The sequence below is a fragment of the Pyrgilauda ruficollis genome, unplaced genomic scaffold, assembly GCF_017590135.1.
Source record: "Pyrgilauda ruficollis isolate IOZ18807 unplaced genomic scaffold, ASM1759013v1 scaffold1, whole genome shotgun sequence".
Lineage (NCBI taxonomy): Eukaryota > Metazoa > Chordata > Aves > Passeriformes > Passeridae > Pyrgilauda > Pyrgilauda ruficollis.
Window position 1 is genome coordinate 20,597,432 of NW_024508100.1, and position 19,741 is coordinate 20,617,172.

Below are 19,741 nucleotides of genomic sequence, written 5' to 3' on the forward strand. Positions count from 1 at the left end.
GGACAGACAAATATAGGATGATACAACAGACTGAACACCACCACATAAGCCTTAACTAAAAATCCATTATTACGTAAGTTGCCAGAGAATTTAAAATGAAGCCGTGTAAACACTTTCAGTCTACTATTAAGAAAAAATCACAAATATTGAAAGTAGCATCTGTAGCAGATTCTTCAACAGAAGTTTCACTGGTTGTAAATAAAAATGGAAGTTATTATTTGTGGCCTTTGTTCTTGAGAAAATGCCACTATTTTGTATTTTTGAACGGTTGGTCTTGAAAATTAAGAGGTAGCAACACAAAAGTTCATTTCAGCAACACACTAAAAATTAGTTTTAAATATCCACCTTTCATTGAAGTACGGACTTTCTAGGTATGGGTTTTTTTAGTTTTCACAGTACATCTATAAATTGTATTAATACATCAGCACACAAGTTTCTTCTATCCAAGCGACATCCCAAACTATAGAGTACACTTTTATGAAATAAATTGCTGCTATTAAATCAGCAACTATAAATAAAAGTAGTTTCCAGTCCTTTTGTCCTAAATGATAATAAACACCATGGTAACATTAAAAAAAAAAAAAAAGCCTCTTTTCTCTAGAAAAGCCTTTCAGCAATATATGTCCATCAGATGAGCAAGAGTTATACTTTCAGACATGCATCACACAATACATGAGCATTTGAACACATAAGGCCATATTCTCCTATAAAGCAACTAGATCTAGAGGAAAGCAAAAAGCATAGTCAACACAAATATACCTACAAATAACATAAAGAGACTTGGTAAATTTATTCCTTATACTCACAATTGAAAAAAACAGCATCCTCCTAACATGCTGCTGGACAACCTGCAGTAACTCTTTCCAGATTCTTAATAAAATTAAACGATTTTCAATTCCAACCTAATTTTTAGCTTGAAGTACTTTTTATCATTTATACAAGGTCTTTATCTGTTATTTGATCCATTAAGAAATTTGTTGCTTATGGAAATTCCAGACAATGATCATATCTGTTAGAGGTTGCACTCCTTTCACTAAGATACATCTTTCATTCTTTCATCTTTACAAGTCTTTACCCACTTCTCCACACTTCTTCATTCTTCAATTGCTAACACGGAACATGTATATCTGATTAAATGTATCAGTACCAAATAAGAGATCAACAATATATTTAAGTTTCCTATATTTTAAACCCATTAAAATCCTTTTCATAGAACCCTTTCTACAAGAGCTTCTTGTCCTCCTCTTCTATGACCAGTATTCTGAAGTCCACTATTTTATATTAAACTATATTAAAAAGTATTAAACTTTGCATATATGAAAACCTATTGTACAATACAGTGGAATAAACTCAAGACCCTGATTTTGAAACCAGGAATAAAGTTAATTATTTTCTTTATTATTTATACAAAACTTGCCTAAGACACACACATGCACACAGGTGAGAATAACGCATCAATGTTCATGTGAGCATTACAGATCATTTGCTCTTTATGTACGGAAAAATGGTCTAACAAATAGTAGAAACTGTAAGATTTCTGGGGTTCATGCTTTTAACTTTTGTCACATACTACAATCAAAACTCCATCTGGTTTCAGAAAAGTTTAGAGTAGAATTTACCAATTATCTCCTGTATTAAGTGAGCTAGGAATATCTTTCTCACAGTCTATACAGGTCAGCTCCTCTCCAGCACTGCATCCCCTTTTGAAAACATTAATATTTTTAACTGAAAAGCTACCAACTAGGATACACTCTGCAGTGCTTTTTCTACAACTTCTGAGCACTGAACAGGGTGCCTAGAGAAATTGTGGTGGCTCAACCACTGGGAAATACTCAAGCCATCTGGAGACAGGCCTGTGCAGCCTGCTCCAGGTTACCCTGTTTGACCAGCGAAGCTGGACAGGATAACCTCCAGAGCTCACATCCAACCTCAGCTGTTCTGTCATTCCATACTGGTTTTGTTGGTAAAGGTGATTTTCCCCAGCATTTAAAAAGATTGAGTTTAGAGAGTCATAAATCAAAAAACAGCCTACTACAATTATTCACACACAAAGTCAGGTGTTTATTTACCATATTTACAAGTATAAATACATTAATGCTACAAATACTCTCTCATTCTTTATTAGTGTGGCACTTTAGATAAGGTGACATACAATGCAAATAAGATGCCTTAGTTTTACCAGGCAGCTGTGTAGTCACTGCCAAAGTTTTACCAAAACAAATATGGCACATATTATAAGTGATTCTCTTCCAAATGTCTATAAATCTTTAGAACTAAAGCAACTGTACATTTGATTTTCACATTTTTGGTCAAATAGATACAAGAATGTATTATTTTTATTGAAGGGTTAATAGTTCATTTGGTCATAACAGTCTTCTGACTTCAGTATTTTACAGCACCAAAACCTTTCCACTTTGCAGTAAACACATTTTTTCCCCAAATCATTTAGGGAGACATCACCAGCATACTGTTGATCTGAATTCCATCATTTCAGTTGTAAGACAACCTTGAAAAAGGAGAAAAGGAACGAGATTAAATTTGGTTAAGAACAAAACTTTAACAGCCTATGAAAAGAAGCCTTTTGCTTTCTATTTCCATATCATATGCAACTGAATAAGCATCGTTCCTCTGGACAATGCACCATTCCTCTCTCAACTCTCTTTTACAATCCCACAAAAAACCATCACGTAAGATAGCTTCCTTTACTGCACTCAAACCATTCTTCAGCTGCCTGTAATCAAAAAGCAGAATAGCAAGTCCAGGTGCAGTGAGATTCCTTCTGCACAAAGCAGACCCAAGGCACCAATTCTGAAGTGAATTCCTCCTCATGTGCCCACAAAACTGAGTATGGAGGTGACCACATGCCACAGCTTCATACAGACCCTCAAGCAGAACAAAGGGCATGTGAACACGGAAGTCTGTCCTGGAAGAATCCTTGCTCACATACTATTTTTATTTAGTTTAGCAGGGAACAAAATCCATACAGAAGAAAGCTGTGAAAGCTCTTAAGGGCTATAATTTCATGCAAATACTGTGTTCTTCAAATCCTCATTTTCCTTAGCCTTTTCTATTAAGAAATCTGAGACCCTTCAGTGTCTCAGAAGTCTTATAGTTTTACTTGAAATTCTCTACTTGGGTCACAATACTGTAATCTTTGTAACTTTCTTCCTGATTCACTGTGCCATGGAAATTAGAGGACTTAATATGAACCAAGTAACTCTCCCAGACACTGACATTTTGTGAAGCTGAGGGAAACATGGGAGTTCTCACCAATCTTTCAGCATAGGATAGGGATAATCACATTAAATTAGAAAGTAGATTTAGTCTAGGTATTAGGAAGAAATTTTTTACAATGAGAGTGGTGAAACACTGGACACAGATGCCGCAGCCCTGGGTCAGGTTGGAGAGGGCTCTGAGCAACCTGATCAAGTCAAAAATGTCCCTGCTCGTTGCAGTGAGCTTACACTGGACAACCTTTACAGATCTTTTTCAACCCCAACTATGCTATGATTCTACAAATTCTGCTTAAAATAAATCAGTACCTAAAAAGGTAGGAACAAAATATTACATCAGTAAAAATTACCTTATTAGCAGCTTCCAGTGCATTTATTAGGTTCTGCAGCTCTTCCTTATTCATCTCTATAGAAATTGGCTTAACTTCACCATTTTCTCTCACATCCAAATCAAGATTGAGGAGTGGCATTTGCAGCATGGAGATCTTATCACTGGAGAGAGCAAGCTATGCAGATTGACACAGAAACAATAAAGTATAAGGTGGAGCCATTAAATTTTTAGTCTTTCATAATATCACCTCTGTATTTTATATTAAACTTGTAATACCAGAACAAATATCAGCATGACAAAATTAACTTCAAATAAATCATCTCTGCTGCTTTCAGGGTTTTTTCCTCCATTATTGGGATTTTTGTTTGTTAGTACCAACAGTATATTGAATAAAGACCATCCTCTTCACAGACTTGTCATATACAATTGCCAAAACCAATCTGTTAAAATTCTGGGATACCACATTTTGGAATTCCAGGTGAAAACAAGGGATACATTTGATCATGGCTCCTAATGAATTACTTAGATTCCGAATTCACCATATTCAAATAGGTCTTCTAATCAACAAGAAGGGTCTTACAGAATGGGTTTGTTGGGAGAAAGAGGAGACCTTTATAACACTCTGCAGCTGCTCAAACACATTGTCAGATACACTGATGCAGGTTACATGCCAATTGTGTTTTCTTTTTTATTGAGTACATTACTCACTGTGGCATAGATAAGGCTTTTAAAATACATTGAAACTAAAGATCAGTTGACAGTACTACAAGTTAGTATTGTACAGACCTATCTTTATTTAGAGAACAGAATGCAGTAGAGTTTAACCATGGCAAGTGAAAAAAAAAATCATAACCAGCTCAAGGGGGGAAAAAGAGTGCTTTTAAGAAAAATAATAGCTCAGACATGTACCAGAAATTGTAACCAAAATCGAAAGAAACTCAAAAAATTCTCTAGACAAAAGATTTAAAAGAAGCCACAAACAAAACACAAGAATTCACTTAAGTCCATATCTTTCTCAGCAGTAAATGCAGTTAGCAGGGATCAAGCCCAGTAACAGATCATCTAAAGCACATTATGGTGTGGTTTTGCTTATGATTTGCTCTTGTAAAAACCTGTTTTGGGCACTGCTCTTTGATTTCCAAAGCTGTTTGCTGCAGAAACTGAGCACTCTTGTAAACATGGAAAACTATTTAACAGCTCTAGAAATCTGTTTAACAGGTCTCACAATCTAATAAAAAATATAAACAGTATAAGTAATGTTTTTAAGCCTTTGATTGAACTTAATGTCTTCATAACCTCAAACCACCATCCTAACTTAGGCAACTAGCTGCTCCTGAACAGCACCAAGTTCCCTGAGCAGCTTTAGAAGAAAAGAGGAGAACTGTAAAATAAAACAAATTTTTAGAATTTTCATTTGCAAATTTCTGGCAAGTCTTTGATGTGTTCTTGCACCAGTCATTAACATGCTTTTGCAATACCTATAAAAACTGAACCACTCTGCAGAGGGAGCAGGCCTAATGGGACTGTATCAAGTTACTTCTGTTGTAGAACATTCCTTTCAAACAATATCAAGGCAACACTCTCACCTTTAACTGCCAGTCAAAATCCTGCAGCTGGGCAGAAGAGATTGCATGTACACTTTCTACTAGGGCATTCCTGATTTCTTCCTTTCTGCCTTTCAGACATTTTGTGATTGCTTCTTGGAAATCTGAATTTAACTCAATTATCTGCTGAGCAGCCTACAAAAACAAAAATAAACCCCGTGATTACTTGCACTATGAACCACAGAAGTAACATGTACCACCTGCAATAACTAAAATATCTAGGCTGATAGCTACCCTTTGTGGCTGCTCTCTGTCTTTGGAAGTTAAGAGTCAGTGTGCACCACAGTTTCACACAGAGAAAAAATAAATTAAATTAAAAGACACCAGAGAACAGAGGTTTTATCATGTTCTTCTTACATGCCACCCTAAAATCAAAAGAACATCACACTCCCAAACAACTCTGGTGTAGGTCTCAAAGTTTCTCAGCATCAGGGCAGAGGCTAAATACATCAGCTCAGCTGAAACAGAAATACTGATGTAGGGAGGCTCCCCAGGGCTACACAGGTGTCTTTCTTTGACCCAGCTGCTAGCAGGTGGTCATAATACAAGCCGTATGCAAGAGATGAGAATTAATATTTCTATTAATAGAACATGATTTTGCCAAGTTCATACCTATAAGAATATCCTGAATTACAGTCCCTGTACCACATGGTCATTCAGTCACACTTAGATTTTTCAAAAAACTTATTTTACACCTCTTCAATGCAGTACTAACAAATAAAGAAAATCAAACAGGAAGTGAACTGGTTTTATTGCTAATGAGCAGTACTATATAAACCGATTTAATCTGAGGATACTCAAAATACCAATTTAAGTGATTAAACCAGGATTTTAACAAGTATCCTGTGATATCAGAAAAATATTTTAAAATCAGCATCTATTTCACTTTTTGTTGTAGAGGTCTTGGCACTGTATCTCTAAATGCTGCTTACCTTCTACCTATTCAGGATGAATCCACTACCGTTCAAATCCTACACTATAAACATATTTTAGGATTAAACAAACTACAAAACTAATCACTCCATTCATGATTTCTCCAAGTCAAGGCTAATCAGCGATGAGCCCTTACCTCTTCATCAGACATGTTTTTGCCAACTGCAGTTTTGAAATATGTCATAGTTTCTTCTAAAACCTCCATCCACTCTGACAAGCTCCAAACATTGCCATAATCCTGATATCGAGGGTACGCTCGGCCACAGACGCCATCAACTACCTTATGAAGGAACTGAAAGGATGTGACACATAATTTATAATTCTCTCACGGTTAATCTGCACCTCATATGAGACTGATCAAGCACTTCAGTTATCAACCCTCCCTCCCCTGGGGGCTGCCCCAGCGCTCGCAGGCTGCAGCCCAAGCACCGTTCAAAAACCCCGAGCAGGTACTCCTTGAATATGAGCCTTCCCTTGTGCCCTTAAAGGCGGTTCACGAGGTCTGGCCCCAGAAATCACAACGTGGCTCACATTCACCCTGGACTTACAAGCGGACTGAAGAGCTGTGAGCAGAACCACAGCCCTGCGGCGATGCCGAGTGAAAGGGCGCCCCAGCCACCGGCGCACCGGGGCTGCCGGGCCGCCCGGCACAACCCAGGCCGCTCACTTCCGAGCCGTGGGCCTCCTGAGCCTCCCAGAGCGCTGCCCTCTGGCACCGCGGCCTGGCGGGAGCGGCGGCCCACTCCCCAGCCCCGCGCCGCCCGTGGGCCCTGCCTCCCTCACAGGTGCCGGAGGGCGGCCCCTGGCCCGCCCGCGGCGAGCCCCGCCCGGCCCCGGCCCCGCCGGCCGCGGGGAACCCACCTCCAGCGCCCGGCCCGGCGGCAGCTTCTCCAGCAGCCGCGGCATCGCCGCCGCGTGACCGCCCCGCCGGCGGCGCGCATGCGCACGTGGAAACAGCCGCCCTCATCCGCCCCATGGCGCGGGTTCGAGTCCCAGCCCCGGCGTCGCCGCCGCCCGGTGCGCTTGGGGAGCCGAGCGTGCTCTGCGCGCCCTTCGATCAGACGGCGAACGAACCGGAACCCCTCTCGTTTTGCAACCTTTTATAGGCAATAGCCCTTAGGAAATTTTTGCATTCTGCCTGTCTTGCAGCTCTGCTTTTTGACCCTTAACAGGTTAAACTTGCACCGGTGGCAAGAGAGGAAGCTCAAGACTTCCAATGGGCACCACGTCTTCTGTGATGTTTAATCAAATTGAGGAAGTTCGGAGTAACACTGCAGAAGCCCGTGCTGCTTGTACAGTGTCTACCGAGAAGAGCTCATTTTTTAATGCTTTATCAAAGTGTGAATTCAATCCTAGCCAGACAGTGGAGGTTTATGGAACAGGCTTTTATATCAGCAGTGACCTTTCCATGTGTTGAATTGATTGAACGTGAATGCAAAGAAGCAGAATTGCCCTGATTGCTTTTACGAGAAAACCTGTGAGAATTCAAGTCACAGAACTGCAGATCACAAAACTGCACAGAGACTGTTATACCTATAGGCAGACTTTATTTCACTGAAATCACAAGGCTAATTTACAGTCAAACAGTTGTGCATAATGTAGGTGTAACACTGGGCCGTAAGAATACCAAAGCAGCTACAAGTCCGAACTGGTGGATAGAAAGTTTTTGTAAAAAACCCAAGCTGGTTAAGTCAGTCTGCAGCACAACTTCTTCACAGACAGTCATGTGGCCTTGTGGGACTCATGTGGTGCATGGGAGTTCTGAAGAAATATATGAGGAAGAACCAACTTCACGTTTTGCTGACTGAAAACTTTCAAATTCCCCCCATTTTCTTTAGGGTTTGCTACTGCTAGTAGATTAAGCTTTTAAGAAAATTTATTCAAATTTTTAATGGAGAAATTACTCAAAGCTGCTGTTTAAATGAAGGATAGATGAAATTTCAAATTAAAAAATTATTTTCAGTAATAATTTACTTTATTCCCCTAGAATTTTCTTTGTTAGTACCCCCTCTAACTGTACTGTGTTGTGCACTACGAAACAGAGCACCAGGGGGAGTGTCTGCTCCAAACAATTAAAACCAGCGACAACAGGAGAAATACGAAGGTGACCCAGACCTGCAACGAAGTAATTTACGAAATAAAGAGAAAGGTAGTGAGCGTCCCACTCAGATGAAAGGGCTCAAACAAGTGAAAAATGGAAGAGAGCAAAGATGTAACGCATGAAGACAGGAACAGATAGAAGAGGATAGAAAACTGCCACCCCATGTGACACTATCGCAGTGAACATTTTCAAAGCAGCTAATTTTTTCCCAGTCTGAAGAACAAAGAATTTAGCTTTTCATTTTTTCACATATATATAGTTTAAAAGTAATATTTTTGATTCAGCCTATTGGGCCATGAGGAGCAAAGTCAGACTGCTCAAGGAAACCACAGCTGGGTTACAAATCCATCTTTCAGAGCTCATGTTCAACTGCAGGGAAGTAGGGGATATAAAACTGGCCTTTGGCAGTTTGGACTTTGTTTGGAACTGCATTATTTGGATCTGCCATCAAGTCTTAACCTTTAAAAATACCTGGTTTTCATGCTTCTGTATCACAGCAGTAACAACCCACGCCACCCCTCGAAGTTAAGCTCTCAAATAACCACAAAATCAGGGAGGGAAACTTGTAGAACAGTAAGTACATAGGCAAGGATTTCAGAGCAGCAAGGAAAGAAGCAATTTTATGAGAGAAAAGTGTAGAGTGAACTTTACATTATTTTATCCACATTGCTGATGACTTGTAGGTGGTTTATTTACTTATAAAGAAAACCCACAAGCTAAACTACAGTAATTAAACCCATTTTAAGATCAATCCATTTGTTGCTCTTGGTTTTGGAAGAATGTCAATAATTAAAACATTGGGAAATAATTACCAGAGGTTATTAATATTATAGTAACATACATTTTATCATAACAATGTAGTAATAATTATATATTATCATATGTAACATATAAAAATTGCTATACATAATGTGTACATAATATAGTAGGATAGTGTTTTACATCGCTCTAAGTATATCCAGTTGGGAAGGATATCCAAGCACCACTATAAGTGTCCCACAAGGAACTATTAAACAGGTATGCCAATAGAAATAAATAGGTAACTGTGTATTTTACCAACACAAAGAGGACAGTAAAAGCATCTTTTAAATGCAGTGGAAACACTGAGACTGCAGTTGAGATTCTGCTGAGCAAAACGTGGGTTGCTGTGGAGAAGGGAGGTCCCACTGGTCCCCTAGTCCCTGTTGGCAGCTCTGCTTCCTCTCCCCGACCCTCATGCCTGCACTAGGGCGCCTGGGGCTGCAGGATGAAACTGCAGCTGATGTAGATGAAAAGAAATTTTATTTTTGCATTCTTTTTTTTTTTTTTTTTTTTTTTTCCATGGGTTAGATTTCCACTGCGAACCAAGCACCACTTCTGACAGAAGTGACCTTTGCAGTTGGGACTGAGGGTAAGACAAAACTTCTGGTAGCCCATACTTAGATGAAATTCGTTGACACATGAATATCAGTCAGTGAACTTTAATTATTAAACCAGGAATCTTGAAAGTTTTTGTAGAAGCTTACATATAATCATGATCATAGTGATATGCTGCGGGTGAAGGAGATTGAAAACAATGTTATCTCTATTTAATTTTTACACTGATGAGACAGTAAAGTTCATAGTGAGACTGAATGAACATGACACTGATGTGCATAACATACTTTATTACCTATTTGCTGTTCATAATCTCTAATCATAATTCCTTCTGAATGACAAATCTCTTTCTCAAATCATTTTACTTGTAAATTTTGAACATACAAAACCATGAGAAGTTTTGGTTCTTTCCCTCAGTCCCTGTTCAGTAAATACAATACTCATGAGACATGAGGAGTACAGTGTGTCATGCATACTCTGGATACAGTCTGTGTCCACAGCTTTACACTTGTCTCTATCATGTCTCCTTTTTCCAGTAAGAGATGTAACAAGAGGAACTTTCTTAAATGTTCTTGAATTCACTTCTCACTTATATTTCAAAATCATCTTGTTGGTTTCTGCAGTAGTTCTGTCCTTCCCACAGACTGCGCTGAAGAACTAACAACAGCTCTGAGGGACATTCCTGTGGTTCAACACCCCGTAGAGTCACAGTTTATACACTGAAATCTGTACTGCCTTTCACGGACAAAAGCATACTGAAGAGATCATTCAAAAGAGCTCTGTACAATGTAAGATCTTGAGAGAGGAAGTGCTATTGTTGGAAACACTCCAAGCATACTTGATACCAGATGGAAAAAAATAGTGTACATATTACTTGAAATCAGTTAATATCATAGCTCTGTAAAATATCTGTACTATGTACCTCTCAGTACCTGCCTGGCTGAGGTAACAGAAGAGCCAGGAGCTGGTATCACACCCAGTATTCTGCAAGACAGAGGCAGAGGATTAGCTTAAACTAGAAAAGTGACATCCTCGGTACTCCAGGGAGCCTGTAGTTGGCTTGAGCCACATACCCACTAAAACAACAGCTCAGAAGACAAACTGGAGTCAGTGGCTGGGACTCTGCTCATGAGTGCCACTGGTCACCATCTTTTGTAAGCAGCTGGCACTACAGACCTACCATGCCTCTCCTCTCCTGTCCCCAAGACACACTTGTTTGCATAAGCTTCGATTGGAGAGGGAGGAGTCTTTATTTTCCATCCTACAAGAACATTATGAATATTCTCCTAACTCTCCTTTCTACAATTCAGACCCTTTATTTCTTTTCCCATGCTCAGGGAACATGCAGAAAGTTTATTTCTGTCTTCTCTATTGATACCATCTTGTAAGGAAAAATCTGTTGTCACCATTTCTATCCTTCTATGTCCCTTTCTTCATGGTTAAAAATTCTAGGTGAACGGAACACCAGGTACACATCAGGACTGGGATTTTACTCACAATGTTCAGGTCTAATGATTGTAATGTCTGGAATTCAAAATGACAACAACAGAAAATTAGCAATCCCTTTTAGGGTAGATATAGTAAAACTAAGCCAAAATATTCCCTTGCTTTTCCAAGTCCAACCTTAAGATTTCAGTATTAATAATGAATGGTAAGAATGTGTTGGTGCTTTTCAAAAATCTTTGGACATCATAAAACAGAAAAGAAAATGCCCAGTAGGTAGATTATGGTGACTCTTAACCGTAGTAGTAAACAACAATTAGTAGATGCTGGAAATGCTGCATAGCAAGCTGAACCAACATGTCATAATAGCAGTGGGGAGAAAGTACTCCTAAAATAATAAACACCCCACTACAAACATCTCATCTACACAAGGACTTCTTGTGGTCTGTATTTATTATATAACTCTGAGTTGAGAGCTACTATTACAGCTGCTATGGATTTTATTTTTATCACATCATATTTTGAAATGAAATGAAAGCAGCAGCTGGTGAAGGTTACACTGGCAATGCTTTGTTTCTGCTGCCTTGGTTTGCTTAAACCAAGGGCATATAAAGAGAAGGTTATTTTGACAGACTAAGAAAAACCAGTTTGTATACAGATACATCCTTAGTGAGGCACAGCAGTGCTTTTTGACTAAACCTCTTCAGGGGTAAATAAAGCCAACTTCCTCCCAGGAATTCCTCACAAAATGGCCTTGTGATTTATAAGTTTTTCTCAGTATTGTCGGTCTGTGTCCAGCTTGGCAGCACATTGTATTACCCAGATTTTCTGGACTTCTTTGTGGTCTCTAAATAATACGAAGCAGATTTTCCCATCTCTGCTTCCTACTGCTCTTGTCTTTTCCATGGGAAATACCAATTTAATAGGCTTCTCCAAAAGATAGCAAAATAAATACTATGAAAGCAACAACTTCTCTCAAAGGTAACTGACTATTCAAGTATTATATTGAAAACTAGATTTTTAGAAGCAGTTGTCAGTGTCCTGGACAGCTTCTGCATATTTACCAGTTTTTCAAACTTTGCTAACTCTCGCTGCAGTTGTATGACCACACAACCCATGACCTTCATGGTTCCTGCAACAAATCGTGCTTTGAATCATATTACTGCAATTCCCCTTTTTTGCTTCTTTTTTTTTTTTTTTTTTTCTTTTTTTAATCTTGAGAGTGTCTCAAATTAGCAAAGGCACAAAAAGAAGAGAGGCACTTTTTTACATTGGAAATTTTCTCATGCCTTAGTTGCTGATGAATAAGACACTGTACCAATCCAAACATATCAGCTTGCCTATGTGTAATTTCTCTCAGTACAAAAACAAAAAGACCATGTTTTAATTTTCCAAAAAACACTACCAGCCATCTGAAAAAGTTTGGAAGCCCTCTAGTGCATGCACAAGTGGAAGAGTTTTGTACATAGGAAAATACTACATACGAATAGGGTTTGTTATTGTAATAATGAATGGTAAAAAATGCTGTAGGAATTATGAATAAAATAATGAATCTTATTATGTGGGTGACAATGGTATTTTGATTACTGTTTTGCTCACACCAAGTTTTCAATGGGTTGATGTTATTACATCAGCAGAGGTGTTTTAAATTTTCAGTAAAGTAGCTGACATTTACTATAATTTAGAACTACTCTGGTGCAAATTCTAGAGAAGAGCTATCAAGAAAATTTGTTTGCATTGTGAAAACATGACCTACTTGTTCTTCCAGGTGACACAATAAAGAATGTAGTGAGAAATTTTCATTTCACAATTTGGAGAATATTTCTAGAGAAATAATGAGCAACTTAAACCAGAAAATTTACAATTATGTTAATTTTCCTAGTTTTCCTCAAATAATTCTTCTACTTATAGGGTCAAAACAAGGAGAAAATATAAATTGTTCACTTGAAAATGGGACATGTTTTTTCCTTATGTTATTTACAATGACATAAATTATATTTATATGACATAAAGTTCTAGCAAGGAGCAGTTGGTTTAATATTGTCACATACTGCAGTTTACAAGTAAACCCTAATCTTTCTTCTAAATTTGAACTTGACTTACAATACCTGTGAAAGTATAAATCTCTCTTGTCTTTATCATGGGTGTTGCTTTTCATTGATACATTCTTGGATCTGTGATGCACTGGGGTCACCAAGTGAATCAGAAACACCCATGTGGTAACATTTCCTCCAAGTCAGCTAAAGCCGTACTTGTGCTTTGTCTCAGTCTTGGTCCATCTTTGTTTAGACTTTATCTTGGTTTACACTGGCTCTGGAAGGTGAAATGATCAGATATAATGTCTGCTGGGGCAAAGTTTCACCTTCAAAAATGTTTAACTATACATGAACCATAAACATTAGATTTTTTTCAGTGTGATGTCTTGTGGACACTTTTAATGTGATACTAGGTTTCCTAACCTTAAATTAACCAGTTTATGGGAAACCAGCCTTGGATTTTCCCTTGTGAAAAACACCTGAGAGAATCAAAAAGTCTGAGTGGTATCTTCCTATCTATCTGCTGGATTATTTTTATTTGTTCAAGAAATTGATATAGTAATTGTGGCATAATTAGGTAACCTAGAATATTGACAAAATTTGCTTGGTAGCTTGGAGTCACTGTCTAGCAGAAATTGTGTTAGAAAAACTGTAGAAAATTTTAATAGGAAAAAAATACTTGAAAAATATTATAATGCAGACAGTAACTTTATGCAAGCAAAGATAGAGAAAAAAACAGCAGTTACTAAATATTTCATTTGATATCACTGACTCTGGTCCTTTTGTTAGCTGATAAAGTGATTTGATAAAAAGAAAGTGTAGAATTAAGGTTATTTGTGGACCAGATAAATTCAACAAGTCATCTTACTTCTATACACAATGAAAAGGAAGGCACATAAGTACATATCCTAAGTGCATATCACAAGTGTTTTGACACACTATTATACTGTAACAGTGTAAACCAGCTAATGACAAGTTAGATAGATATGTTGAAGATTAGCCATGGGAAATTGCCACATCAGAGTAAACAGAAAAAGAAGGAATAAAGCAATTTTCCAAGTGCATCTTGGAAATCTGCCTATGTGCAATTCCGCTTAGCTAGAACTGCTTTCCAAGCATACACACTTTTCTATCAGTCCACAAGCACCAGCATACATGGTGTTCCCTTTTTTTAGGGTTAGTTTTGTGTCTTCTTACAGTCAGTGAGCCTGTGTTAGTTCACGGGGAGTGAATATGGGTTGTCAGAAGCTTGAGTCTCCCCGTAGACTCCCACCTCAGCTTCTCTATTGGATAAAGTAAAAATGTCAGGATAAGAGTAAATTCCTGATGCAGTAAGCTGACAGTACCTCATTTAAAATTATTTTCTGCTTGTCTTGTTAATTCAGAGCCTCTTAAAAGGGAAAGATTTTCAGATTCCTTAATAAATCCCAGCTGATAATTACTTTCTGCAGAATGGATAAGATGAAAATCTCTGGAACAATAAGTCTCATCTTAGTGGCTTTCAGGATGGAAGTTCCTAATACACACAATGCCAAACCACAGTGAGTGACAATCAATAAGTCCTGTGCCAATAAAAATAACTGCTACTGCCTGCTAATAACTGCTCTCCAGAACTGGCGTCTAATGCCAGCTTCCTGATTCCTTCCATTCTGCAGTTGCCTAAACTTGATGGTATAAATCACAGGCAAAGCATGAGGATTACATGAGTGAGTATTAGTCAGTTATTCCCTTAAAACTTGTCTACACAAGCTATGTCACAGCAATTTATCCAACATTAACTAAGGTCTGAATAGATTGTTAAACTGCATTACACCTTTGGCTGGACACTTTTATTCGAAATTTAGTTAGCCTTTGGTCAGTTTGATATGATTCATTCTTATCTGGTTTGCTTTAGCAAAACAAAGGTGTATTGATAAACACCAGGAACAAAAAGAATTATTTAATGGAAGCAGTAGTCACTGCTAGTATATGAGCAAATGGGTAAGAAATTGAGTTTAGAAGCGACAAGATAATTCTTAACCCTCACAGCCACCAAACTCCGGGGCAATTTTTTTAGTACAGTAATATGAACAAAATACCTAACTAGTTCTAGAAAAAATCAGTCAGTTTATGAATCAGTTTATGAAACAGATTGTATGGCATGCTTGCAATTATAATGATTTAATGACCCTGAAAATGCCTTTCAGGAAAGTTCCCACAATAATATTTACATACAATTCTACCCCTTTAAGATTTTGAAATGTATATAATTTACATTGAATGTATCTTGCATGATAAAATATTAAAACAAATGCTCAGTCTTTCAAACTGAGCATGTAGACGCAGATTCACTAACAAACACTTTCATCTTGTGGTGCTTATTCTCCCTTATATCAATTTTATTTGTAACCTGAAAGTAGTAATACCTTCTTGTCTCACAGGGAGCAGGAAAATTGAAGGAAAATTCATGATTCACTATTTATAAAATGCTCACTCAAGTGATAAAAACAATCTCCTCACAAGGATATCAATAAACCAGTACAGATCTAGACAGTGTATGGTAAATAAAGGCTATGGCCACACACAAACTTGAGCAGATAAACAGCTGTTTGTTCACTGTGTATCTGCCTTCCAGGGGTCCTGCCAGGAGATACATCTGATGATCTTGTAGGAAATTACCTTAGTGATAAGCACAACAGACTGCTTTGATTTGCTCTGTCAGCATTGCTTAGGACTCTAAACACATATTGATCACATAATGATCTGTTAAACAATAATTCAGTGTAATTTAAAATTCAAGGGTTTTTTTGGGAAATCTCTGCTTTGATTAAAATATTGGATTTACTGCAGAGCTAAGGAAATAAAAACATCATGAAATTGCCAGATAGTAATAAAATCCCTTTCTGGCTATAAGTTATTATTAACATGCCATCACATCATCAAATATATTTGAACTAGAGTGGATATCATAATATGTCACTATTTACCTGTAAACACACACTGGATCTCTCCAGTATATCCTCTGACCTCATATGAATGCACTAAACTGATGTGGGAGCATCCACACTGCAGTAATGATAACCATCTATGTCTACAAGCCCAAATCCCCCCTGGCACTGCTATTTATGTGGATTTGGCACTGGAATCATCAGTGGGTATGATTCTCCTCTGGGGAAGAGATTCTCCAAGAATCATACCCAGGTTTTCACATTCCATTAACTTGAGGTGCTCTGGGAAATGTTTGATAGCATGCTATGGCAAATTTCCCTCTTCCTTTCACGTCTTCATTGGAAAGTTTTCAGTTTGCCAACATGTTTAGTTGGCAGTTCACGAGCTCCTCTCATGTATCCCAGATAGTGCCTGTATGAGCACAGCAGGCTGAGGTGTTCATGCTTGTACTTGCAGAGTTATTGCAGCCATGAACAGATGGAGAGTTTGAAATACACAAAGAGCTCTGCGACTGTTCTGGAGTCATCAACAGCTTTTGTGTCATTGGACTAATGTCAGGAAACTCCAGGAAAACTCCAGGAAAATGTGGAGGAGTGCAGAGCACACATGGTCACTTAGAGGGTTGGGCCATGATAATACTTACTGGATTTAGTTATGAAAAGTATTCACAAAGATAGGAAAGAATAATCCAAGTTCTTGTAAGAAAGACAGCTACTGAAGAAAAATATACTTCTAATATCAAAATTATTTTAGTACTTAAAAGCAATACTTACAGGGTATTCACATCTCATCAATGACCAACGTGTTGAGAAACTTCTTATTTAAAAACATACTTGTCTTCATATCATCACCAAGAGATAACAGAATTGTCATTATTCTTGTTTTCATTGGTGGTAGTTTCCAGCAGAGAAGGCAATAAGTGATTTAGGGCACTTAGTGGCACTAAGATCAGAGTGGAATTTAATTCACTTTGCTCTTCTGTGTGACTCCAAAGCTGGTCTGAAGCCATTGTTTTAAACTGAATTTTTACAGTTAGTGTGTGAGCACTTACTGCTTACAGGAGCAAAAGGTAGGACTGACAGGTGAGGACCACATTCTTTTGTTAATTGCCACTGCCCTGGATGACCTGAATTTCAAAGTTTTCCTTTTTCATGTGGTGGTTCAGGAGATGATATAAAAACACCTGCAGATCTCTGGGGAAACAAAAAATGGATATATCTATGTGGAGGATGTTCAGTGTTATTACCTCCACACGGAAAAGCTATCAGTAAGATTTCTCAATCAAGCATTATCTCTAGTGACTATGATCTTTGTAGTTACTTTTCCATAGGATACCTGGGAGAAGACAGTTTAATTACATTTCAGACGTGCTGGATGGTTGCTTTGCATGCCTGGAATCAAGACCATTCATACTACTGGACAATTGGACAGAAGGATAAAAGTGCAAACGTGTATGTAATGGCCAAGTCAGGAGCCGGCAATGCCTCCCACTCACCTGATGAGCCTTGCTTCTCCAAACAGTTCACATGCTCTGCTTCAATGCATCTAATTAAAGTGCACAGAGTGCTGCACTAAGGCAGCTGTGCTCTTTCTGGCAGCCAGGGTAGCTCATTTACAGCTTGGTCAGGTATTTTTGCATGCATTTCTGATGTAGAGGCCTAATTGAGGCAATTGTTATTGCTGCACATACAAGGCAAACAAAATAATGCCTTTCATAGTTTCAGGCTTAAAGAATGGACTGTCATGCATGAAAAAAATGAATGGGAAATGTAAGACTCTGGATGTGAATTATTTATAGTTGCAATGGGATTACAGTAGCTGTGGTTGGTAACAAGCTGTGTGATATTCTCTTCTTTGTGAAACATCTCTGCCAACTTGAATGTTCCAATAAATCAATGTTACCTGGTTAAATCACTTTAAAGTAACTGGATTTTGGCAAAGCCTGCTACCACCTTGTGTCTTGCAGCAGCTTGCCCTGCCCTCCCCAGAGTTCATTCCTCTTTCCTACAGCACCTGAGCCAGCAAAGGTGGTATCTGCAAAGAAATAGAACTCCACATCTTTTTCTGCCCAGAAGAACCTATGTAATTTCAAGGCAGTAGTTACAGACTTCCTTCATGTAGAATTTTTATTCCAGCTGACATGCCAATATGTTTTGAAATTTCCACTAGCCACATGGGCACTCCAAAGAACAGACCATCAGCAGCTGTTCATTGAATGTAACCAAAATGTTTTCAGTGTGTGCTCAGGGGTGCTGGACATGCTAGAATGCAGGAAACAGTGGAAAACAACACCATGCACATAGATGGGAAGGAGAGCACAACCGAGTACCACTGCTCAGCACAGCCCTCCCAGCTCTCTGCAAGGAATTCATTGTTGACACTGGACAAGTACAGTAACCCCAGTCCATTTCAATAGGGATCAAGAGATCTGCAAATAACATTTCCTGGTGGATTTTTTTCTTCTTCTTTCTTTTTCAGCAGCAGATGGTCTTGAATCAGGAATCCTCTCACTTTCATGTAAAAGGCCATGAGATTTCATTGCAAGAGGCAGCCTTCAAGAGTGCCCTGGAAGGCAATAAATCAAAAAGGACAATGTGGGACTTCACAAGGGTTATTGATGAAAAAAAAACTCACTGGGGTTCCTGATGGCAGTGATTTGTTAAGGCAATTTGGGCAGTTTCTCAATAGCCAGAGGCTTACTTCCTAAAAAACAAGAGGAAGTGTTTGCTAACTTAGATTAGCCCAGTGGCTAGAAAATTTATGTCTAGACAGGCCAAGCTGCATTCAGTGTTGTAAATGACTATAAAAAAAGAACATCAGTTTCCCTTACGAGCTGTCAAGGGTGTCAAGTTCTGTGACAGTCATACTCCTACCTCAAACTCCATCTGCCGAGGCCGTAAAGCAAAGAAAAAACAAATCTTTAAACAATAACTAAGAGTCATGGACTGTGAAAAATGGGTATTTTATGATTGGCTTTTTGCCAATCATATATTAATCATATTATGTATTAATTAATCATATAATCAAATATTAAAATTAATATTATATGTGTTAGGTTAGAAAGTTATGCTGTATTTATTTCTTAAGTAGTGTGTTAAATATAGTGTTAAAATAGAAACTATGCTATGTAAGATATTTTTTTAAAGAGAGGAGCCGCACCGAGACAGCAGCCACAGGACACCTAAATCTTTCAGAGAAAGAGAATTTAGTGCTCTTTTATCAGGAGATACGAACTTCTTCCCGCTTGGCTCAGCCATGAGGCGCCGTTAGGATTAAGAGGAAGAAGTTGATGATGACCAGACAGAATCCTTTGTTTGAATGGAATTCATGCATCAAGCATGAGATCTATGAAGACACAACAGGCTGTTGTTTTTAAGGGTTAATCCTCTGTTAACGGGTGTCCTTTTTCGAGCTTATTTTGCCCAGAAAAAGGTAACTGGACGTCCGTAACCCTTTGTTCTTATTGTCTCGTGTTGTCCCAATCTCAATTGTTCAAATTTTTATTACTCGAATTATATTACTATTTTTATAACCATTTTATTACTATTAAAATCTTAAAAACAAGTGACCGGCGTTTTTCACAGACTCCATGGCAGAGAGCAAAGCTCGCTCACCCAGAGCCGTGGGGCGTGCGGAGGAGCCGCTTTTGGAAGGGTCCCCGGCCGCAGCTCGGGCCGGCGGCTCCCGCCTTAGTCACTCCTCGGGGGAGAAGGATCGGAGAGGGAAAGGGGCGAAAGCAACGAGCGGCCAAAGCCTGGTGTGGGCAGGTGAGGGGC

General features: G+C 38.5%; 1 protein-coding gene across 1 annotated transcript; it reads right to left on the reverse strand.

The window, feature by feature from the left end:
- Positions 1–2,040: 2,040 nt before the first annotated feature.
- On the reverse strand, positions 2,041–7,046 carry COMMD8 (COMM domain containing 8). The gene is made up of 5 exons (XM_041459327.1): positions 6,963–7,046; positions 6,238–6,393; positions 5,151–5,303; positions 3,584–3,739; positions 2,041–2,506 (listed from the first exon to the last, which is right to left on the reverse strand). The coding sequence occupies exons 1-5, from the start codon at positions 7,005–7,007 to the stop codon at positions 2,486–2,488; spliced, it is 531 nt and encodes a 176-aa protein (XP_041315261.1). The 5' UTR covers positions 7,008–7,046; the 3' UTR covers positions 2,041–2,485.
- Between the last annotated feature and the right edge of the window lie 12,695 nt (positions 7,047–19,741).

Bases quoted from the DNA above. Each gene is read 5' to 3' on its own strand.
- COMMD8 (XM_041459327.1), bottom strand. From the start codon at position 7,007: ATGCCGCGGCTGCTGGAGAAGCTGCCGCCGGGCCGGGCGCTGGAG. The intron at 6,394-6,962 runs GTGGGTTCCCCG...ACATCCTTTCAG, and splicing joins CGCCGGGCCGGGCGCTGGAG to TTCCTTCATAAGGTAGTTGA. The intron at 2,507-3,583 runs GTAATTTTTACT...TCCTTTTTCAAG, and splicing joins CACTGGAAGCTGCTAATAAG to GTTGTCTTACAACTGAAATG.